This window comes from Parasteatoda tepidariorum, chromosome 7 (assembly GCF_982258835.1).
Source record: "Parasteatoda tepidariorum strain Cologne lab strain chromosome 7, Ptep-v5.0, whole genome shotgun sequence".
Taxonomy (NCBI): Eukaryota; Metazoa; Arthropoda; class Arachnida; order Araneae; family Theridiidae; genus Parasteatoda; species Parasteatoda tepidariorum.
Window position 1 is genome coordinate 78,944,167 of NC_141761.1, and position 25,501 is coordinate 78,969,667.

The 25,501-nt window shown below is 31.5% G+C and overlaps 1 protein-coding gene across 2 annotated transcripts in view; it reads left to right on the forward strand.

The window, feature by feature from the left end:
- LOC107446702 (uncharacterized) overlaps positions 1 to 25,501 on the forward strand; it is a 66,566-nt gene that overhangs the window by 19,263 nt on the left and 21,802 nt on the right. For both annotated transcript variants that reach the window (XM_016061416.4, XM_016061417.4), the window contains exons 9-21: positions 2,842 to 3,126; positions 5,410 to 5,436; positions 5,572 to 5,619; positions 7,236 to 7,283; positions 10,435 to 10,575; positions 11,790 to 13,187; positions 16,486 to 16,536; positions 17,214 to 17,267; positions 19,154 to 19,186; positions 19,361 to 19,399; positions 20,760 to 20,903; positions 22,719 to 23,009; positions 25,411 to 25,440. In XM_016061416.4, the coding sequence (XP_015916902.2) occupies positions 2,842 to 3,126; positions 5,410 to 5,436; positions 5,572 to 5,619; positions 7,236 to 7,283; positions 10,435 to 10,575; positions 11,790 to 13,187; positions 16,486 to 16,536; positions 17,214 to 17,267; positions 19,154 to 19,186; positions 19,361 to 19,399; positions 20,760 to 20,903; positions 22,719 to 23,009; positions 25,411 to 25,440 (2,589 nt within the window). The remainder of the gene's footprint in view (positions 1 to 2,841; positions 3,127 to 5,409; positions 5,437 to 5,571; positions 5,620 to 7,235; positions 7,284 to 10,434; positions 10,576 to 11,789; positions 13,188 to 16,485; positions 16,537 to 17,213; positions 17,268 to 19,153; positions 19,187 to 19,360; positions 19,400 to 20,759; positions 20,904 to 22,718; positions 23,010 to 25,410; positions 25,441 to 25,501) is intronic.

The following is a 25,501-nucleotide window of genomic DNA, read 5'->3' on the forward strand; positions in this document are numbered from 1 at the left end:
GAATTTTTTTTTTTTTGTTTCGTCAGCATTCTTTATTTTACGTTTCGTAGTTTCTAAATAATGATTTTTATTGAAACTTGAAATTTTTCGATAAAAATTGTTGTCAAAAAACTTTGTTTACAAAATTAAATTTCATAAAATTATGAGACTTATGTATACTTTTAGTTCACTTTAATTTTTGAAGTAATATGATTCTTAAAACTATAGAGTGTAAAGTTTAAATGGGCCCTTCATGTTATATCATTAAATTTAGTAATACTATTTCTCGGGCATTAGGTTTTAACTCTTATAAGAATATACATATTTTTTTTCTGTTAATGTACAAATATTTTTCCGATGTGTTTTGGATATTCCTTCTCTAATAAAAAGAGATACCATTTTGTTTTCGTTTGCATAAGGAAGAATATCAAGCATTTTTCTTTTTAAATTTAATTAGCCACAATAAAGAAGGAACGTTGCAATGTGCTACATTAACGACGTCTTTAGAGTAACTGAATGACTGTTCATATAGAAATCGCAGGTATTAGTCTCATACAACAACTCCCCCTATAGTTCGTTGCGATCGCGAATTGTCAACTTTTTAATACCTCGGAAAGTTAAATGTTATTATTAAAAAATGAAATTGCAAATACGCTTTGGCAAAGTAAGTTTACAATCATATATTTGTACTGCTTCCTTTTTCAATTTATTCAATTTTAGAAAAAAACTTCTGTAACCCATATTAACAATAGCAAAAAATTCATGCGCTAGTTCTGACCGGGATTCGAACCCGGGACTTTTCTGCCACGGGGTCAGCTATCTGACCATGATCATTAAGGCTTTGGTCATTCTATCGATTACATGCATTTTAGTCAGTAACCTATCACATTACTTGTGGTAATATGTGCTACGGTGATAGGTATTTGGCGAGAATCGGTTGCTTGTATTATATATTCCGCATTTTTTAATAGTCAGTCGCCAAAGATAACAAAAAGGAGAAATGCGAAATTTAAACATTAATTTAATAAAATTTTAACAACAAAATTAAAAACATCCAAGATTTATGGAGCACGTAAAAACTGAAGAAAATCACAAAAAGAGAGAAGAACAAAGTTTTACGATGGTATATCACATTTCATTTCTTGAACTTCAGTTCAGTTCACTAAGGACATTACAAAATTCCATTGAGGGAATTTTAAAGTTTGCAGGTTCGCCAGAGCATGAACTTCGCTACTTGAACCACGTAATAGGCTTTCTGGTAATAGGCATCGGTATGCGAAAATATTCTTTACAGCCCCTCTACAGAACGGATAAGTACCAGAAAAATTCTAATTCCAAATTGTGTTAGTTGGAAGTGGTTACTTGTTTTTATATAAAAAACGAATTCACACATTCTTAAAGAACTTTTAAACTATATCTTTGTTGTTGTCTTATTTGAAACTGTGTATTAGTTATAAATAAAAAAAAGCAGTTAAGTAAGATTTGAAAAAGAAAAAAACGCAAAGGTAAGCAATATGAAAATGACAGTGTTGTTTTATTTGCTTGTCTTGACCATAAGTGAACAATACGGATGTTTCGCTGTGACGTCACAGCAAGAGAAAGCATTTAGCAAAGCTTTATCTCTTATGTTTTTGGCTCAATCATAGTACGGCCTTCTATACTAGAATGCAAAGTTTCTTGACAATGACGTCACGGCTGGCGGAGGAAGAAGGAGAAATAAGTTCAGTCGTTATATAGAAGAAATATAACTAAATAAAGATACCATTCCGCGATGCGCCGCTCGTAAATTTGAAAATATATAAAATTTTAAGAAAATTATAGCAAATTAACGCTATATATGTGTGGATTAAGATAACTTATCATATTTCTATTGTGAAATGCGTAATTTACCTCGAAATACAGACATCGCGCCGGGAACTATTTTCTTCGTTTGCCCTCAGCATATTTCTCCATTGTCAAGAAACATTGCAGTTTAGTATAGTAACTCGAAAAGTAAACACTTAGTTAATTCTACAGGTTTGAAGCGTAAGCACAATGCAATTTAGTGTCTGTATCATAATTTAATCTAGTTCTCTTTTTCATTTAATATTTATTCTACAGTAGACGGAGACAAATGGTACATTCAACTATAAGTTCTTGTAAACAGAGAAAACTACTGAAACAGCGAAAAGTTAAAATATTTAAATCAAGTAGTTTTTTTATTTTATTATTTTTATTTTTTAGATGCAATAAAAAAATTGCTTTCATTTCCTATAACTCTGTGTCCCTTTCAAAAACATCCAAGCTTATTAAAGAGTTAAAGTTAAACAAAAAAAAAACACATACCAATCCAGAGGTTCTTGTAAATTCAATTGAAAATACTACAAAAAAAACGTGAATAAAGCACAAATGAAAATACATTAATAGACGGACTCGCTATAATTTCGACTCTATAATCAAAAACCTTTTTCACTCTTTAAGCGCCAAAAAAATTGACGTTTAGACAAGAGGCGCTTTTTCTTGGCGTTTAGACACTGAAGAAGGTTCTTGTTTAGAGAACAAAAACAAAATTATGTCAATTTGTGTGCTTTAATTTGTGCTTTATTCACGCTTTATTTTAGTTTACATAGCACAAAGTAGACCCTATTCTTTGCCGGATATTAGCTCATTGTTAAACAGCAATTAAGCTTGACCAAAAATACGTCATGTTTTTTGCATTCTCCTGTATGAGAGAGAAAACACCCTAATGCTTTTTTTTTTGTCAAATTTAAACCTTTTTAATGGCTTAAATGATTTATTAAAATTTTAACCCTCGTTCTAGTTATCTATACTGGGCACTTGTACTTGAAAATACTATCGAATAAATGTTTTTTTTCTATTCAGGTTTCGCCATTGTTCTTCTGTTAGGACACTACACCAACACGCCCCTTTATGAAGGCAGTACCCAACTTAAGAAAGAATTTACTCTGGTGTATTTGCCAGCACCTAGTGAAATATCGATTCCCAACTGCGTTTCATACAACCCACCAACACCGTATGTACCTCAAGAACAGGATTTACAAGTAAATCCAATTCCGAACTGCCCATATGGATTTGAAACTTCTTGTCCATCATGCTCTGCTTTGGCAGACCAGGCATTTTCCGACCAATTTTGTGCAGCTAAAATTGGTAAGATGATGATTTATTTTTTTACTACGTACTAAAACACACAATTTATTGTAGAATATGATTGAAAATGGGAACACTCCATTTCTAATGACATAATTTTAAAAAGATAATTTGATATTTATTTGTCATTTTAGGTAAATAATATGCAATGAATATGAGTACTTGTATGGGAGTAAAAGACATTTAATTATTAAATATGTATAAAAGTTACTTGTAAAATAATTTATGCAAAATTGGAATCATACAAATCTGTAGAATTGGGTACTTGCAACTCGAGAAGAAGATGATCACTGACACACAGACACGTGACCTATGACCTTAGCACCAGCTGATCCTTCATAACCAAGAGGGCGAGTTAAATTAGGGTTTAAGTTTTTCTACATAAGTCAGAATGCTAATTAACGTGAGGTTAATTAAATACAACACAGTATCGCAATGTATTTTATTATAATAGTGATATATTTTTGCTATGTGTACCTGGCAATTTCGATGCATAATTAGTTTGTTTATGATCTACACTGTTTCGAGCCTGTCTTTGTGTAAAGTAAGAAATATATAGTGAAAGAATTAAAATCTTTGTGAAGGAATATAAAATACATCACTTATGAAAATTGATATTTTATGGGTTTAGTTTACTCGAAATATAATGGAAAGAACAGTTACTAGCATTAACAAATGACACGCTTCAATAACCAATCAGAATCAAGATACTCACACTACGTCACTTGTAGGTAACTCATTATATTTTTCTTTTTCTAATCTAATTTTATTTTTTTATTTATTTATCAGTTTGTTTTAGTAAACATCTCATATATTGTCATTATCAATTCTTGAATAAACTAACAAAATATAGAAACATTATGATTCTAAAGCAACGACACACAATACAATAAAATACTGTTATGAAAAATGATTAAAAAATGTACAAATTCTATGTACTAACGTAATTTAAAATATACAGTTTAAATTTGAAATCAACGGGAGAAAATTTGTTTGAATTCTGAGAAAGTAGTTTAACGTGGAAAAGTAGTTTCGAAATAAACGCTTTTTAAAGAAAAAACTTCGTGTGCTTCATAAGTGTTTGAATTGGAGCTGATCGGTATGTTTGAAGTACTCAAAGAGGGTGCTCATTGTACTGTTATACCTTTAAATGCTAGATAATTTAAGAGACTTAGGCGGCTTCAGATATTCGTTGGCTATGTACGTTGGCTATGTACAAGGATGTTTCCCCATTGCAGGGATTGTTTGGAGTTGGCCCAGATTTATCTAGCCATGGAAATATGAAAAAGACACTCATTTTTGCCTGTCCCGAGCTTTTAAAGTGAAGTTCTGAAAGGGAGTGGTTTCAAGGATCTTCTTATCTTCATGAAACGTCATTCAATTGATAAAATGTAGAGATTTTGATTCGCTAAAAGGATATCGCCACTCTGACGGTGGGAAATTTTTGGGACTATCTTAATGCGTACTTTATCTACGAATTATTGCCCATTAACTTCAGAAAATAATCTTCTATCATATATATAAAGATCTAAGTATGTTATATAAAATGTTATACCTGAAGTATAGATTGTTCTGAATCCTTTGTTAATTTATTACAGTAAAAATTAAGATTTTGTAAACTTCTTTGTCACTTCTGTTTATTTGCCAATCATAACAATGAAATAAAATATTTTTCATATGAATAATATGAAAACTATTGTAATAATTTAGTTCTTAAGTAAAGATTTCAATGTGTCTACTTCAAAAATTTATGGGAAGTTTAAAGCTGTCAAAAATAAAATCAAACATTTACAGGAAATATATATTTGTTTCGCCTGCTTAAAGCTATAATTTCTATACTTTAATACATTAATTTTAGTTATATATTAATATTTATATTTCAGCATTTATATGAAGATATTGATATACGTATATTTATCAACGAATCTATATCTATATTTCCAATTAATTTTTAAAATATTCTATAAAAACCTGCTCATGCATTATAATCATGAAAACCGTCTTAGGTTAGTTTAATCCAACTTTTGACACTTGTCATGTCAAAAACTAGTTTTTCATATCAATCAACCCAACCATGGGCTTAACCTCTTAAGCAAATTTGACAGTTTTTCGAAAAGGATCATAATTATAAGAAAATTCTATTTAGATTTAAGCTTTAATAAAGCAAATGGATGTTGAATATTTATATGCTTTATTAAAACTTAAATCATAAAAGAATAATTTTATAAACATATATTAAATTTAAATATTGTCTTAATAAATCAGAAATCTTTTATTTTCTAGCCATAGTAGCAGAGCTACAAGGATCTGGTAAGTGAAAGTTTAAAACTTTTTTTAAACGTAATTTATTGTAACAGAGGATGAAATAAGACTATAATTTCATATTTTTATTGTTTATATTTATTGCTTATATTTTTTTATATTTACCTCTTGGCTCTTTTTCAGGTTCGTATGCAGTGTTAGCTCCAAAGATACCATCTGTTCAAATAACTAGTAAGTTTCATTAAAATTAGCAGAAGTTCTTAAAATAATTTCATTTTTATGTGAACTTAAATTCAATGCATCATATGCTACTTCTTCCAAGAAACTAATTCTTTTTATATAAATGTAAACTTATGAAGTGTAATCACTGTATTTCTAAAATAAGATATTTCAATTGTGCACTTGCAACTCGAGACGAAGTGAAATGATTAGGCCTAACCATGGGATTTTTATTAGATTTAATTGAATACCTGTAAGCGACGTCACACACTATGTCAAACCTAATTGGCTTCTGAATCGACTATGCCATGATTTGCCTATGATGACGTCACTTGCAAATATCCAATCGATTTCTCATTTTGTGTAATAATTATTTATTGACTGCATCAAGATGATTGATTTTAAATTGACGTTCAGAAAGTCTTTTAATGAGGGTTAAAAAGCAAAAGTTTTAAGTTTTTGTTGTAGTGTTAATAAAGTGCAAATATTGTAATAATCATATTTAATTAACAAATTAGTTTGATATTCCAAGTGAAATTTTTAAATTTGTACGAGAATATAATAAAAAAAATGTCTTGGGATATTCATCCACTTTTAGATGCACCTGGATAATTTTTTTTTAAAAATTTTTTCCGAACATGCGCTGTATAAAGCAACTACTTCAATTACTCTTATCTGGCGCAGTTATTATTATTATTTTTTTAATTTTAAAGCAATAATTTCGTTATCAGTTTAAAATTGATTCAAACGCTTTGTTTAATTTTTTTTAAATATTTAAGCTATAGCAAAAGTGGCACTAGACCTAGTATATATTTCGGACATTTACCAAAGGTCTAGTCACACTAGGTCTGGTTAAGTGCCACTGCCCGGTATACCCTACACTGATGCTTTTTTTAAGGTCAAGTGCCACTGTCCGGTATACCCTACACTGATGCTTTTTTAAGGCCAAGTGCCACTGCCCGGTATACATTTGCCCGGTATACCCTACACTGATGTTTTTTTAAAGTCAAGTGCCCTTGCCCGGTATATATTTGCCCGATACTCCAAACACTGATGTTTGTTCTAATCTATCGTGAGTAAGTATTGATATATCGAATAAATGTAATTATATCCACGAATAAATTAATATCAAATCGGATGTAATAAATATTTCGGACATTCACCAAAGCGACTAATTAGATTGTCAACATTCACCGATGAAAGTCAACAACCACCGATTTCGGTCATTCACAGTAACATGCACATCATTTACATAATAACCTCATCAGGACGATTATTTCATACTTCGCCTAAATAGCATCCGGCATTTAAAAAAATCTCCCCTGCATGCCTCGAACTATTAAGATTGCATATTCTATGCACTTTTTTAACTATTATTTTACACTAACTATTAAGATTGCATATCAATGATCGAAGATCTGGTTGTTAAATCCAGAGTTATTTAGCTCGTTCCATTTCTCATTTTGCCCTCTCTAGTTCTATAAGTTTCACAAAATATGTACCGCAGGTAATTATTTTTTAAACTGCGTTACTTTTTTACTTCTTAGAAATTATTTTTATCGTTATTATTTACATTCATTTTGTTGATTAATATGCTATTAAAATGCATTTACTATTTAACATTTCAGCGTCTGAAGATCAGTACAGCTACAAATCAATCTCAGTTAAAGTGATGAGTAAGTAATTATGTTCTATTATTTTTCTTAAGATTTTTAACAGCAAAATAATTTCCATAAGAAAAGCAGAAACATTATTAACTCATGCAAATTTTTCATCCTTAAGAGCTAAAAAAAAGCGAATATTTTTCAGATCAGAGCAGATTATATAAGCAGGGTTTTTTAAGCCACCTAGAAAAAATTAATAACTGGTGTTATTTTTGCTATAAGGAAGCTGAAAATGTCTTAATATTAACTCCCACTGTCGAATTAAAATTTCATATCCACCACTTATGAATCTATATATTTACTTAGAGGAAATAAAATTTTCTTACAGCTGCTAACATAATAGTATTAAAACGAATTATATTAATACTAGGAGGCTTCGCCCCCTGCTCGCTGGCGCTCACCAACCCCCGGAACTGCTTTCGCAGTTCATTTCGGATTGCTTCGCAATCCAATGCTCGCTTTGCTCGCTCATTGAATACGTTCTTAACGTCTAGTTTTTGTATACTTTTTTGAATACTGAAGTTCCGAAAACTTTTCCCTGTAGAAAATTCTAAGCCAGTACATTTCAATATTAATATGAAATTGCAAACAGTTGACATATTTTTCTATATCACACTATTCTAAATTTCAGTTGTTGAGAAAAGTAACTGTTGTAAGTTTTGTTTGAAAGTCTTTCCCACCAGAGGGCTAAAGCCATGTGTTGTAAAACAATATGAAATAGTAGTCTGCCACTGAACGCCGGATGTAAAGCATCGGTTTTGATGAAGATAATTTTGTATTTTTAATTCTCTGAAGGGCGCCACCTTAATAATATGGAATTTGTAAAATAAATGTATATATTTTTGATTGTTGATGAAGTCCATCATTTTTTGTTTTCATCAGTGTTCAGAAGCAGAACAACTATAAGTTTTTATTTTATCACAAAAAAATAAAATGTAATAAAATATTTAAAACTTCTTATAGAATTTCTTTAAGAACATAATTGTTAATTTGGGCATTTGGCGATACAACACTTTTAGAATTGAAGGATTTGTTACGTCAAGCGCTCAGGTATCATAATTTAAATCTAGTTGCTCTTCTATGTCATTTTGATTTATGTTGCTAAGGTAACTTTCAAAATATTCTATGGCTGGCAACAGCATTTTTATTTTTTAAGTTGTTTATTTTTATTTCTTTTAGAATTCATTATTTTTTTAGCGAAATGTTTTTTAACCTAACAAAATTCTTTGCCGACTGTTTTCTCTATGAATGAAGAAAATAAAGTAAATATTTAAGTGTTGTGAAAAGAATTTTATTTAGTTGTGCAAAGTACTTCAGCCAAAATTTGGGAGCCACGTAGGAGAATTATATATATTAGATCAGAAATACATCATTAAAAGGCAGAATGCTTTGGTGTTTTCAAAACAAAGCAAACGTTGCCACCGGCGGAAAAGAAATACAGCCAAAATTTGGGAGCCACGTAAGAGAATTATATATAATAGATTACCACCACTTTTTAATTTTTTTCCAGGTATGTATGAACCATGATTAATTAATATCTATTAATAACACTAGGAATAATTTTTTTTGCCTTATACAACTATTTGATCTTGCACAATTCGGATTCAAATTCAGTATTTTCGAATTTCAAATCAGAAATTGGTTTTACTCTTAAAGTTCGATTTTTAAAAAAAAAATATATTTTTAGTCTATTTTTGTCGAAAATTAAAAGTTCGAAAACGTATTATACAGGGTTATTCCAAATTTCCTCCCGGGTTTCGAAGCGTTATAGTAAAAAAACGAAGACAAATATGGCAAAAAAGAACATATGAAATTATTCCGAAAATATTCTAGTTTTAATTTAAGCAGTTGCTGGTAGATGGCAGTAACATGTACCACTGAAGCCAGTTGTAGTAAAGAAAAATGGCGTTTACAGGTGGAGGGAATTATGAATAATCCTGTATAAGACGGGGTCGCATAAATGTTGCGACCAACTTTTATTTCAGTTAGGGCACATTATCAGGATCAAAAATGATAGGAGCCATTATGAACTGATCAGAATAAGGATAAACAATTCATAATAGAGAAGAGCCCCTAGGAAGATATTTCCGGGATATGTACCCAGGCAATTTCGATCCTGATAATATGCCCTAACTCCCCTTGAATTTTTGTCGTGGCATATATGTGACCACCTGTTATATATTACGTTTTTAAGCTTTTACATTTGACAAAAAATAGACTAAAATGCCATTCAAAACACCGTAGCTTGGAGAAATGAGCCGATTGTATATTTAAAATCAGCGATACGAAAATATCGAAAATCTGTTTAAAAATCTCTTGCAATAGGAAAAAAAGTTCTTAAGTGTAATTCTTGCAAGCTACCCATGGGGGTATACAACCTTAAGATTTGTGGCACCTGGTATTAATTAATTACTATATAACATCATAAACATAGATTCTACTTGGCCCTATTTGTTACTACAATGTTTATCTCCATTTGGTAGTATTTTAATCCCTTAGCTTTTAATTGTTTAATGATTGACTAGTCGAATACCCATTCTTCGTAAGGGGTGAAAGAAAAGTAAACAATCAATAAATTGGTATTCATCAAAACTGCAAAATCATACACAAAACTAAAAGACATATACCTACGCAATGAATTAACCTAAAACAATTCCAATTTTTTTATTATTTGTTGCTCTGTTGTTATCAGAATTAGATAAACATGTTTTCAAAAGTGTATCCCATCAAAATAGAGATTAGTTATGTTCAGTATCATATGGCAGTATGCATTAATTAGTTCTTTTTAAAACAAAACTTTTCATATTCGAAAATTAAAATATCTTGTGCGGGATTATAAATAAAATGGCAATATCTCTTTATTGTCATTATCTCAAAGTTATACGCAGTTGACATAGTTCAAATTACAAGCTGTCACTTTTCAGGTGATAATCTATGATAGGAATCTCAAGTTAGTTAAAACTTTAGTGAAAATTTTTGTCTTTGCATTAGCGTGATATATCATATGAAATGTAGTTGGTGAATTTTACAATAATTGTACTTAATGACAGAATTTCAAAATTGAAAATAAAGTTAAATTTTATTTTACTAAAAATTCATTTCTGTGTAGTTCTTAAGATACATGCTTATGTATGACATCCAAATCTTTTTTTTTACTTTCCAGAATCTTCACCCCCGTCTTGCATTGAGGGCTCCTTGAAAGTTCTTCAAGTTGTTAAACCTCAACAGGACTTTTATACACTTCCCAGTATCATCGGATTTACAGTACTTTCTGAATGTTTATTAGAATGTCCTTTGCTAACAGGTGATAAATAGATTACTTAGTGCTTTTGTAAAAGTGTATAAAGTTGTAGCTTAAATTCACCCAATATTTTAATGTAATTATTTTTAACCTGAAAAAATCCAGATAGTTTCGTGTTCTTTAAAATCGAAACAGAACGCTTTGGTCCCGTTAACATTCCTTTCTTTGCCATTTCTAAAATTCAAATTTTCTCTTATAGATGCTAAAATTCAAAGCTTTTATTTCCAACTTATTAAGTATTTATTTTCGGGAATTCATAAGTTTTTTTGGGGGGAGATTGACTCCAACTGCTCTCCATAGTTACGTTATTGATGGAATGGGAAAAGATGAGTTGAATATACTATTCAATTTCTCCTTAACTAAACTTAATAGTTTTTAAATGCTAACCAAATGAAAGGAATCGTCGTACCGGTGGGACGAAAATGTAACTTTTCACCACTTCTTTACAGTTGTGTGGGCAAAAAATTGGATTACTAAATACACTACAAATCCAGAGTGCTGACAGCTTCTCAAACCCAATGTTTTAATACATTTCCTTTAAACCTAAAATTCCAGATAGTTTCGAGTCACGGTTTCTAGAAATTTTCAATTTTCGTAGACTCTACCGCAGTTTTAAAATGCAGGGTGTTATGTAAAGGCCGTTCTTTACATGTATTTTTAGAATTCTTATGAAAAAGGAAAAGAGAAAAGTAAGTGCATTAGGGGTCACAAGTTACTATTTAAGCAAATATAAAGAAAAACACTATCGAAATCCGATAAATTCCAGTACTAAAAGACATGTAATAAACAAATAGACAGATTTGATTATGGTAGAAAGCAGAGAGAAATGGTTAGCCTGTTGCAAGAAACACCTTCGTGTTTCAACATCCGTTAAATCAGTTTTGATATTTATTACATGTATTTTCATCTACTGTAATTTGTTTTGTTTCAATAGTATTTTTGTTTTTCTTTCGCTTAAATATTGGTTTGAGACTCAATGTAAACGAATTTTTGTTTTCGTTTTTGATAAGGATTCTAAAAATGCATGTTAAGAACTGTCGCTACGGAATGCCTTGAACAACATTTACGATGAAACAATGACCATCATTGTTTTTGTGTGTTTTACTGGAAAATATCCTCATAATATTTATTGTTATTATATATTGTGATACCAAACTTAAATGTAAACAAACATTAAATTTTGTACTCTATTTTTATGATCATGTGTTTCATTTTAGCACCAGGAACAAAACTTTTGATCTACAGTTCAAAGGATACAACGCTTCTGCCAAATGGCGTAATTCAATTAACAGATGGTGTATATCTCACACCTTTAGGGATATACGACACCTTACCTGTTTGTCCAGAACAATACTTCGAAAATTCAGTTCCTTATATGCCACCTACTTCATCACCAGCACAATTTCCTGATTATCCAACAGTGTATTCCGTTGTGGCATCAATGGTAGATAATCCCGATATACCTCCAGCCAGTATCTATAAGTCAGACCCTCTTCCAGCTCCCATTTATCCTAAAGAATATGTTCCATCATATGAAACTGCTCCTTCACCACCAGCACCGTATGAAACTGCTCCACAACCACCAGCACCGTATGAAACTGCTCCAAAACCACCAGCACCGTATGAAGCTGCTCCTACTTCACCACCAGCATCATATGAAAAAGCTCCTCCACCTCCACCAGTACCTTATGAAAAAGCTTCTCCTCCTCCTACACCAGTGCCTTACGAAAAAGCTCCTCCTCCTCCTCCTACACCAGTGCCTTATGAAAATACTCCTCCTCCGCCACCAATACCATATGAAACTGTTCCTTCACCAGCAGCGCCTTATGAAAAAGCTCCTACACCACCGGAACCATATGAAAAAACTTCTCCACCAATAGCACCATATGAAACTGTTCCTTCACCTCCTATCCCACCAGTACCTTATGAAAAAGCTCCTCCACCTGTACCTTATGAAAAAGCTCCTACTCCTCCACCATTAACTTATGAAAAAGCTCCTCCTCCTCCAGTACCTTATGAAAAATCTCCTCCTCCACCAGTACCTTATGAAAAATCTCCTCCTCCACCAGTGCCTTATGAAAAAACTGCTCCACCTCCCCCATTATCTTATGAAAAAGCTCCTCCTCCTACACCAGTGCCTTATGAAAAAGCTGCTCCACCACCATTAGTCTCATATGAAACTGCTTCAACACCACAATATAAGACTGCTCCTGCACCACCACCATATGTAACTGCTGCACCTCCACCGTATTCACCTCCATCTCAGCCCCCACCTACAGCTGCTCCACCTTCTCCATATATAGCTGCTCCATCACCACCCTATACGGTTCCTCCTAATCCACCGACACCATACACAGGTGCTCCAACGCTACCATATACACCTGTTCCTAAACTACCAGTCGCAACAACCCTACCATCCTATAACGCTGCTCCCCCACCATATGCATCAGTTCCTTTTCCTCCTCCAGTTATTCCTCCAAAAACAACAGTTCCTCACTCTTCACCTTATGCATTTGCTGAATACAAGCCTTGTCTTGAAAATGATTTTTCATGCCCGGAATGTTCATATTCTCTTCCACCTAACTTCAAAGATGCCTACTGTACAGCAAATACTGGTGAGTGTTACTTTTTGGATTTCATTTAATATAATAATCAAACAAAATTCATTAAATAAATTTTTTACAAATTGGCGTATGCCTAAAGCATTTAAGTAATCCTCGATAGCAATGATGACCTACAGGGGGACAGTTTGACCTTCAGGCTTAAATATAATCTTATAGTGAGTCTCAGTCGATATTCGAGCTTAGTAAATTTTCAGCATAAAAAACTTCTGCCCGTCATGTAAGAAGTTGTGATTTTAGGGGACCAAAATGCAAAACTAGAACAGGGCGAATCCTTTTAACTGTTTCATTTTCAATGTTTATATTATTTGCTTCATAAAGAGAAGATCTCCGAATCCAGGAAAGAGGCTCAACCTGTTCTATTTACTCGACAACTCTGCTTTGTGGTGTATGTGTTGTGGTGTATGTGTTGTGGTGAATTCTGAATCAGAAAATAAATTCATTGAACTTATTTTGTATGTAAATTGTAGTTCCTAATTTCTTATTTTGAAAATTTACTTACTGTATTTTGCTCAATTATTATTATATTTTTTTGTGTGATTTCTTTCTGAAAACTATCATTAAAATTATTTCAGAGAATATTTCAATTTCGGATTATTAAAAATTATGTATATGGATCACACAGGATCACATATACATAATTTTTAAGGATATCGCACATCGGACATCGCATAAGGATATCACACTAAACAGATTGGAAAATGCTGCTCTTAGAGCGAAAACACAACATATATACACAATTTGAGCGCTTATGACATCCGAAAATAGCATTGAGGTGAATATAGCAGGAATGATATAAATATACTACTATGGGAGTCATGGTGGCTCAGGGAATAGAGCATTCACCTTCTATTGATATAAACCGAGTTCGAATCCCAGCAAGGGCTGATCAATATGAATTCCGATTTCTCTCGCACCGACCACAGTGCTGACGTTAAATATCCTCCATGGTAGACGGATCATGGGTGAGAGTCCCCTTATCACGGGAGGCTGACCGCGTGAGGCGTTCGTGGTTTACCTCTTCATGTAACGCAAAGGCGTGTTAGTTCCATCAAAAATTCCTCCACGAAGGCGAAATTCCTCAATACTTGATCCAGTAGTTCCCTTGCCTCCTGAATTAGATTTAAAACTACAAGGCTATGGAGTTGAACAATGGTAGCCGCAAACTCAAATTTGGGTTGACTGTTTACCGCCGACGGATTTTTATATATATATATATATATATATAAATAAAATAAAATCTCAGAATAATTGTTCCTTGCGGGATTGTGTGTTTTTTATTAGTGTTAAGCTGTGGCCGCTATTCGGAATTTTTCAGAATTGTTCTTTCAAAATAAATAAATAAGAAAAAGCGCACAAACACTACATAATTAGTCCACTAAAATACTGAATAAATAATGATCATTTTCTTCAACTGTCGTTAATTTGTGTTTTTACACAGTCAGGGCGCTTTTTCATTACACGACACGATAACGACAAAACGGATCCGATTGTCGGCGAACGACATAGGGTCAAGTAAAATACATGGTCAGCAACGGAGCGCTTTTCCACTCACCGATACGATAACGATTATGTCGTATCCGACAAGGCGAAATCGTTTGTCGGAATCAAATGTCGGTTAGGCAAGCAAGTTCTCTTCAAATCGTGGCGATTTTATTAGATGTTGTGTATTTTTCCTGTTTTATCTCCTCTTTTGATATCATTAATTTAATCTTGTAAGTAATTTCAATCGTTTATTTGATCATGTCATAAATGTAAAATATGAAAATAAAAGCCTTCCACCGCAGGTTGACTAAAAGGTATAGCGACTATTACAAAATAGTTTACTTTAAAAAAGCTCTGTTTCTTTACATTTTTTAATGAACCAGGTCAGATTCTTGTAGCATTTCTAATTTTGTGGTAATTCCAAAATAAGTTAAGGTACTTTGAGTTGCAACACTTTTCTCTAAAACTTTTATTAAAAGTGGAGAGTTATTTCAAAATACAACGGTATTCTTCAAAATATCCTCCCAAATATTACATATTTCATTTCAAATTTTGACATACAACAGTGTAGGAAAAAAATCGCTCTCCTGAAAAACTTGCTTTTTTGACTTACCACGGTTTAGTTTCAAAGCGACGTTATCTCCTCCAAGGTTTTGTTGCAACTGGCACACTGCTACACTATTCCCTAAAACTAAGATGGCGAATCGCGCCAATGCGATAATGATTTATCTGCTCTCTAAATTAATTTTATGGAACTATGAAGATGACACGTTGTTTCTCTAAAAGGGTGATTTTTTTTACACAAAATGACCTAAATATCTCATTTTTGAGTTACTACGGTTTAGTTTCAAAGCGACGATATGGCGACAGCATCTGATGAAAGAAAAGAGACTGTTTTGAATATATGTTAAACTCTATATCGGCCCATTTTCCACCGAAATCCGATTGACCACTTTGTTTTTAAATAAAATGTTTTGAATTTTTAGATTTTAAATAAAGTATTTTATTTCATGATTTGTCGCAAAAATTTTAGGAGTAGATTGGCGGCAAGTAAAAACAGCCAAATCTGTAGCTGCGGTGGCGTTAATATGTAAGTACCATTTCGTGCACCCAAAAACGTTTTTGCAATGCTAACTTTTTTCTTCTAAAATAAAGTAAGAAGTTTGAGACGATGATTATCATCCGGCATAAATAAAGTTAGCAGAAAAAAAAATAGCAGCAGAACACAAACAACTGCTCACTCAAGCTCAAAACACTGAATGAACAAGAATTTCTACTTCTCGGACGAACGATATCGGACAAGTGAAAAAACAATTGCTTGAACGATCCGGCAATCACATTGTCGTTCACACATTTGTCGTCCGATTTTGTCGGTATCGTGTCGTGTAATGAAAAAGCGCCCTCATGCATAACTCAGTTTTACATGCTTATTATAATCATTTTTTTTAATATCATCATTCACTTTGATTTTATACTTCAATTTAAAGAGTTTTCGCATTCGAAAATCAGTCGTATTTCTATTATTCATTAAGTTCTCTTTCAAGTAATTTCTTTGAATTTAAAATGAAAGCTGGTCGAGGAAGTACCAGGAATTCAATTGTCCTTTGTGAATGCTGGAGGAGCATACAGGCAGACCACCTATAAAAGATGCAGATTCGCAAATCTGTTCTCTCAACCAATCAAAGAATGTTACCCGTATGTAATAACGTTAGATAAATGAACTTTTATCAGACTCACTGTTTTATACTTACGTAAAAAGTTTGAACCAGTGGCGCAGAACCTAATTTGATTCATCATTTTTTTACAGCAATTCTTGTTGCAATAGGCCTAAACTACGCTACATACAAGGAATACGAAGGTACGTAAATAGTTTATGAATTAATTATGTCCATCTGACTGAAAAAGGATTCTACATACACCATCGAAACATAATGCAATTTCTTTATTCATTAAGTAATTAATTAAAATTTTGGAACCTATTTTTGTTTCATTTTTTTCATTGAAACGCTTTCTATTGAAACCTACTTATCATTTTTGAATGTTAAGTGTAGGTTGGTTTAAACTTTATGTTCTTTTTTAACTGTAGTTTAACATGGCTTTCTGTCTGAAAAATACTTTTAAGCTGAATATATTTTCATCGAAAAAAATTGCTTTTGGTGATATTTATGATGATAATTATTTTTATTTTCTACTGATCATTTACTTTTTTTTAATAATGCATTTTATAAATTTCATATTAATTAGTTGCATTTTATTTTATTAAAATCATCGAAGTTGGAATCTAAATATCAAATGGAAATCTAATTACAGAAAATAGCTTGTTTAGATACGATGCAACTAGCCATCAAACAATTTGGTCTATATCATATAAATTAAGTTAATAATCATTTTTATTTCGTGACTTATCATTTACCTTTTTTTATTAAACATTTTATAAATTTCTAATTAATTGACTGCATTTTATTTTATTAAAATCGTTGAAATAGGAATATAAATATATAATAAAAATCTGATTTTAGCAAATTGTTTGTTTAGATACGATGCAACTAGCTTTCAAACCACTTGGTCCATATCATATAAATATCCAACGTAAGTATATTTTTTAAATTTCTAAATGTAAAAGTATAGTCATTGGTTAATTTTAAAATGACTTTCATCTCTTTTCCACAGTATTATTGAACACATAATCTATAATTTATATCGATTACAATTTGAAGAAATTGAAGAAAAAATATATCAAATTTCAAAAAAAGCACCTTTTCCTTCCAAATAAAAATTTTTTTTTTATGGGGACTCACCGCTCCCTCTCCCATATCTAGTTCAATCATATTTTCCGTGTAGCTTTGAGGAGATTTTGAAGAAATTTAGATTTATTACAAAATCTATCCACGTGTAGCAAAGTGACCGGTGCACGTTAAATCTGTCGAGTTGCAAAAGTCCTCCATGTTCCCATAACAAATCAATACCTCTGGGGGGGGGGGGGTACTGGATTGGAGATCGATCGTTCTCTGATTCAGGTCAAAATTACGATCTGTGGATGAATGAATGGGTCCGCCCTATAAACTGGTGCGACGTATGGTGTGGCAGAAGTCGAATTCTTGGCCATAGATGGCGCCACTGAAAAACAAGAAACGTACACTCTGCCTTAAATTTACTCGGTTTCATCAAGCAGGCTTGCCCGTGTGGCAAGTGGCATTAGAAACAACAACAACAAAATCTATAGTTACAATATCTATAATTCTAATATCTATATTACGTCTAAAATTCCTTATATTTCATTTTAATAATGATTTTTGCAAGTTACCACTTTCAAGAGTTTCGGTAGTTAATAATAAATTACAAATAAATAAATAAAAAAAGTAATGAAAAAATAACAAATAAAAATAATCATTTTACTTTAAATGAAGATTTTATTTTGTGATTCTGTCGAACTAAAATGAAATAATAATTGGAATGTGAATTAGTCTAAAGTTTATTCAAAACAAATTATTGAATTACCACTTAATTGTTCAATGTTAATCAGGAGATGCTATATAAGTAATCTTAACTTATAAAAAGATGAAAGGTTAATTTTCCTAAATCTTGAAAATAATTATAATTTTTTCTTCATTCCCGCTACAACCCGTTGTAGGCCAGGGGTGTCATGGAGGTTAAGCAATTCCAGTTTCGTGACCTACAGCATGATTGTGGCAATAACGTCAGCATTATACCGATCGATTTAATGCTGGGTGGTCTTTAAAAGCGGCGATTGGGGATCGAACCACACTTTTCTATGACAGTTTAATATCTTAACCACTGAGCCATCGTGGCTCGAATTTATTCGTATAGTAAATAATAATTTTCATGATTTTGTATTAAACGCTTTTGGCTTCTCTAAGTTTAAGTTAATTTCCTCTAGTTTAAAAAGAAGGTATTTGTAATTTAACAAATTTTTTTTAAACAAATTTTACGAAAACATCTTTTTTCCTATATACGATGTTCGATAAAAAAAAATACTTATTTTATTGTTTTAAAATCCTTTTCTAAAACGAGTTGAATGAAGTTTTAGCGTCATTTTATTTATTTTTTATCGTCAACAAATAACTACTGAGGAAAGTGAATATTTAAATATCACGACATGTTTATTACAGGATAAAACAGAAAGAAGTTAGAAAGCGATAGTAATAAACACGGATTCCATGTTTTTCATCCTGCTTTTTACATCCTGTTTTGCAGATTTTAATTTTTTGTTGTTTTTTCTATTGGATGAATACTAATTTAACACTCTTTTTTTACTTCATTGTTAGCAAGGATTCTAAAAATGCACGTTAAGGACTGCGATTACATAACAACCTGTATAATTAATTTGATTTCAATACATCATCTTGTCCATTTATTATATTACTTATATTTGTAATTATTATATTCTGTTAAACTATTTACTTCTTTTTGGACTTTTATTACGTTAGTTTACTTATTTATAATAAATTTTTTAGCTGGTGTATATAACCCTGGATTGGATGTGACAGGTAATTATTTATATTTTTTAATATTAAAACTCCTTGTTTTCATAGTGTATTTAGTCGTATTTTGTTTTAAAAACTCATGTTAATTTTCAAAATTAATTTTTGCTAATTTGTGTTATTAATATTTATGATACATATATGTTTGTTTTGTAAAATAATGCTTTCCTTTATTTTTAGTGTCATCATACTCGCCATTTGATGTAATTTCTAAGCAAAGTAAGACAACGAAAAGTATATTTATATAAATAGTGATATAGTATAAAAACAAAATATCGATAAGAGCTCCGATACCATGGAAACAAAATATTGATGCTACTCAATGCTTCGTACTTTTCTTACTAATTTTCGATTTTTGTATTGTTATCATAACATGTAGGGGTGCACAACCTTTGAGTGAAGGGCCACTTGCACATCAGGTTGACTAACGAAGGGCCACACATGTATTTAGACATGTTGACGGCAAATATAGAATTATTTAAACATTAGTGTTCTAATTTTTTTGAAGTCAATAAACTTAGTAATATATTTGTAGAAAATTAAAAACGTTTAATTACTGGATTTCATTCAAAAATAAAAAATAAATATTTCTTTTTTTAAAAAAGAAAAATTCCATTTTATATCGAAAATGGGCGATTTGAAACTCTCCTGCCGTAATAAAAATTCGGGATTTTCAAAATCATATTGAAAAGCTAATATAACAGCCCAAAAAACCATTTTGGATTAAAAACACATTTAGATTTAAGATAATATCGGTTTGAAGAAAGCGCGTTAAACATACATTTATTTACTATAGAATTTGAGAAAAATAGAGCGTGTCAAAAAGTGATGATTTAAAAGTGCAATTAAAAATTTACAACAATTTTTTTAAATTTTTTATCTTGTTTAGAAGCTCTCTCGGGAAGCACTTTAGTAGTCGGTGGGCCGCAGGTTGTGCAACCTTAAATATTGATTTGCGTTTTCGCATGCTCCATTTGCAAGTTTCAACAATTACGTAAGTGATTAAGGTTGGTAAGAAGAATAGTTCAAAGATAAAATTTTTTAAGTCAGTTAAAACTTAGGCTATTATGGTTCGGATGAATCAAGATTTGAGAGTTCAATTGTAAGAAGGAAGTACATAGGAACTATATTTAACTTAACAATGGGGGATATGCAAAATAAAGGCATTAATTTTTAATAGCTATATTTCATTGGTTTCTAAGAGTTGTTTTAAATTCTTCATACTTTGTGGATCATAATCAATTATCGTGGATCACAATCATATTCTGCTTTTTAAAAATTGTTTTTTCCGAGAGAAACAAAAAATTGCGCATAAAGAGATAGTTTCAAGAAGGAAACGGTTTGATTTCTATTAATTTGTTTGCTGTTTTAAAACTCCCCTTTTTGATCTTTACTACTCGTCCTTGTTGAATTGAACAATAACTGAAATGTTTAATGAAATGGATGTTAGGTTCAATTGGTGTAAAAAAAAAATAGACATTTGGTAAATAGTAAATAGACAAATTGAGAAAACCGAACTAACTTCTTTTTTAATCGAAACCTTTAATTAAGTAAAAGCAATTTTTAAACTATTTTTCAGATGCTGTTGCGAATCAGTTGTGTTTTAAGGACACAGTTAGAGCCTTATATGATGTTACCAGAGGAAATGAGCCTAAGAAATTAAGTTTAGACTTCGACGTTTATGTGCCTGCTCTTTGTCCTGACTGCCCGGTATTTTTACAAAGTTTGTAATTTTTCACCACTTTTTATTAACAAAACTAGCTTTTTAATTAAATTGTTTAAAGATTCTTAATTATAGCGTTTTTATTAACGCCCTTTCGTGTCTATGAAAGTGCGAAATTCGCAACTGAAATTTCAATCTCCTTTGACTAGGTAGAGTACTAGAGTTTCGACTGGAAATATAATACAATATTAAATCATTGTTTGGTATTTAGAAGAAGAATTCATCGTCAATCAAAATTCTTATAACTTTGCACTTACACTAAATAGAGTACTTAAATCTTACCTGGAGCTGTTTTGCTGATGACTTTAAAAGCTTTAATCTTTTCTTGACCACTACAAGTAGACGTTATCGCCACATTCGAAGCATAGAAAATTTCGTCAATCAATTCCGGCTAGCTATAGTTCTCAAAACTTTATAGAAGCTCTGTGTTTGATGACAACACAAGTTTCAATATAATCAAGGCCACTGCGGATGGAATATATAACCAATATTATTGGCCTGAGAAATTTATCGTTAATCAAATTTCTGTCCGCTAAGGATTAGTTAGAGTGTTCACAACAGAGCTAGAGCTAAGCACTGGATTTTACAAGACAAAATTAGGAAATTTGTTACTTGGCTAGGCAAAGGGGAGCGAATTTGCATTTTGAACAGTGACCTTTTTTTAATATACTGGCCACTTTTTTCAAAAATTGAAAATTCTAATGAGCCTTAGAAGCTATTGATATTAACACGTTGTTAACCGTGACGAGTTAACTCGTCTTTTCATGCCAAACATTGCTGACCGATAACTCGTCATTTCACTTGGAATATTGAGTTAAATACTCATCAGTCGACAACGTTTGGGTATGAAATCAATATTTTGAATGTTTTACTCCATATATTTTTAAATTTTCAATTATAAAATTATACCAAGAGACATAACATAGTTTCTGTGTAAAATTGCCGATTAACAAAGCGTTAATAGCGAAAAGCATTTCTCAAAATACGGTAAACGGCACAAGGTTCATTTCTGAAACGAAAGGAACTTTTAATAAACAAGCGCGCAATAAAGTATCAGATTATTTTAAAATATTCATAATTACATATTTATTTAAAAAATAATAATAAAATATACATGGAGTGCTTTTATGAAGGAAAAAAGGGACTATCAAGTGTCAAATGGCAGTTGAGTATCAAAAGGCAACTTTTTTATCACCATTTGTTATAGTTAGTCGGGTCGTGGTAGTCCAGGGGTTAGAGAACCGAACTATAAATGCGGTACACGTGCGTAAATGCGATATACGTGTTCGTAAAATCTATAGAATAGGTCCTTTCAGATCTATGTCAAAATTGTGGAAGTGGCCTTACAAATTAACGTTGCTTCTATCTACAAGAAATGTTTTGAGCTACGACGTACTTTCACCCTTGCGGTACTTTCTTGTCAAACGAATGGCGCAACTTCCTGACTTAATTCGTAAAGGCTTCTTTGGCTTGTCCAAAGTCATTAGGAGCAACAACATATATTTAGTCACCCTGTGGCCAGTAGTAACTGCTGATTTTGTCCTGTACTGAATGGCAATACAAGTTTCGTTCCTTGACGGCTACAAGCAGTATGTATCTTCATATGGTACTCAAATAAAATTTGTTGTTAAACAAAATTCCGATTGCTTTGCGACTACTTATTACTCATTACTTTCCGACTATACTATACTTCTCCTAAATGACTATATAAATGTTTTAAAAAATTAAAAACTAGCCTCGCAAATATTTTAAATCTTATCTAAATTTTAAAAAATGTAATCTTTATTTGTATTTAAAATTGATATTGAATTTCAGGTCCGACATATGCTGTCCTTCTCTCAAAGAAGTCTCTTTACTTGAATGGAGCAATTCAGCTGACAAACCAATTCGGATTTTATCCTCTACCGAAAGAAACATTTTCTTTGCCGGATTGCTACAGTGAATATTCAACAGAACCATTTTATTCAATCTTATCCGTGGATAAATATCAAGTCCCTGCCTATCCGGCCGGGAAACTACTAAGCTGCGACTATCCTCCTGTATGCCAAAAATGTCCTGATCCTCCTCTTTATCCATATTTTGAAATTCCATGCGATCAAAAACTTGGTAAGTAACAGTCCTAAATCTCATTTTTTTTTCTTAGGGTATTAGTTTAGTCTAGTTATTTTAATAATTATAAAATTTCAGCGTGTTATTTATGACAATTTATTAGTTAACTTTTTATTACTAGATTTTTTTACGAGGCTGTGAGAGTGAAATCTTGAAAATTTCAAGTTAGAACACTCAAATCTTTAATGGAGTTCTATGCGTGTTAGAAATATGGGTTTCAATTGTTCACTGACAGCTACAAGCACAATTTGTCGTTTCGCCATGAAACAGAATTATGACAATATCAAAAAACCGACCACTATTTAACTAATTAGAGCTCTAAAATATCCTCAGAGCTCCAGCTCTGTACCTGAAGACAAGCAAGTTTGAATCGTTACCTAATAGAAATTATAAAAAGCTTTTTCCTTAAAGAAACTAACGTATATCGAATTTTCGTCAACTCTCCGACTAGCTAAAAACAGAATAAGCATTATGCTGAATAAAAGATGCAAAATATCTGACTTGTCTCTTTATATTTTTATCAAATTTTTGTGAGTCCAAATTCTGATTCCTTTTCGAGCAGCTAGTGAAAATCAAACTCTTAAAGTAAATAAAAGTTAAAAAATTTTCTTAAATTGTTTGTACATTAATCTGTTTTTAGATTTAAAAAAAAACTTTTAGTTTCGCTTAAACTAAAGTTAATAAATTTGAATAATGCTTTTTTAATAAATGCTTTTAAATTTGAATAATGCTTTTTTAAGTAAATTATTAAAAATAAAGGTATTTTTCAAAAGTATAAATCATGTAGATTTACCCTTTGGCGCAGAAAGGACAGCGGTGTATTATTTCTACAAAAGCTCTAATTACGAGCAAAAATATATGTAGGTATTTTTTTAATTTTAAGAAAAGCAGTCTAATAGCTATTAAAGAATTTTTGAATTATGGGAATTATAATACACTAAATATATTGGAATTATAATAGTAATTAAAATCCAAAAAAAAGTACTTTGAAAAGAAAAAAAATTCAGTGATATTCAAAAATTTATCAATAATTGATTTCATAAATTAAAAAAAAATTAACAATGAATAACTGTTTCTCTTAGATCTAAAAAACAGAAAATAAGTGCTAATTTGAAAAAAATATTGTTTGAATGTGAGTCGTATTTGGAAAATTAACCTTTAACGCAGAAAAAGACGCCGGCGTTTCACGCTGTATTTCATAACCATAAATTATTGAAATGTTAAACATAATATGTTTCACTTATTTTGACCTAAATTAAAACAAAATAAAGAAAAAGGTATGAAGAATATGTTTAAAAAAAGATTAAGACCCGTCAATTTCGCGAGCAGAGGCATGATGGGGGCAATGAGACCAGCACTGTGCACCGATAGCCTATACTTCGAATACAAACTGATCGTACTTATCAGTTTAAAGATGTGTGGACTTCAAGCCGCCGTTGGAAATCAAATTCTAATGTTTCACAATAATTTAGTGCCTTTCTTTTGTGACTCAAAAACAGACCAAATGTAAATTATTTTCTTGAAAATGCCAATTACGGAACAGAGTAGGTACGATTTTGTCAAAGATCCATTATTAGAGCTGTTGTTTGCTCAGGGGATAAAAAGTTCACCTTCGAATGAGGTGACCGGATTCGAATCTCAGTGATGACTGGTCGATACGAATTCCGCATCCGGCTTGCACCGACCACAGTGCTGACGTAAAATATCCTCAGTGGTATACAATTCCTCCCGTGACGTGGGAAATTTTCGTGGTTTTCCTCTCCACGTAACGCAAATGCGGAATAGTTCCATCAAGAAGTCATCAACGAAGACAACATTTCTCTCCCAGAAGCTTCCTTGTCTTCTGGATTGGGTTCAAAATTGCAAGGCTATGATGTTGAACATGGGTAGTCGTAAGCCCAAAAAATTGGGTCGGGTGTTCAACGATGGTTATAAAATAAAATATAAAATAAAATAAAAAGATCTATTAAAATTCAACCACTATAATTCCTTATTTTGTTTAGACGACGGTCTTGTAGGTTTCAGCTTAGAAAAATACTAATACTATTATTTTCTGAGTGAAATTAAAATGAAGTTTATTAATAGCATATTTTACACTTTGCAATCCCGACCACATTCCTGAGAAACATTCCTTAAGAAATTTTTTTTTAGCCATATGACCATAATGTCTTAACGAGATTGCGTCTGCATCTCAAAACGATTAACAATGTAAACAAAGTTTGTATACAGGAGATTTGTCAAACTGAAAATTTCACAATTGAGAAACTGAGATTTTCTTGAAACCAATCGCGTATACTATAATATTACAGTATGAGCGAGTACTAAACTTAAATTATCATGTCTGTAATATATTGATTTACTTTTTTTGTTCAATAAAAGTTTATTATTTTTTTTTCAGCACTTGTGGTAGAAATACTAGAAACTTCGAGTAAGTAAAACACTTATTTTATTCATAAAATAAGCGCAATTTAATAAATCTAAATTCATGT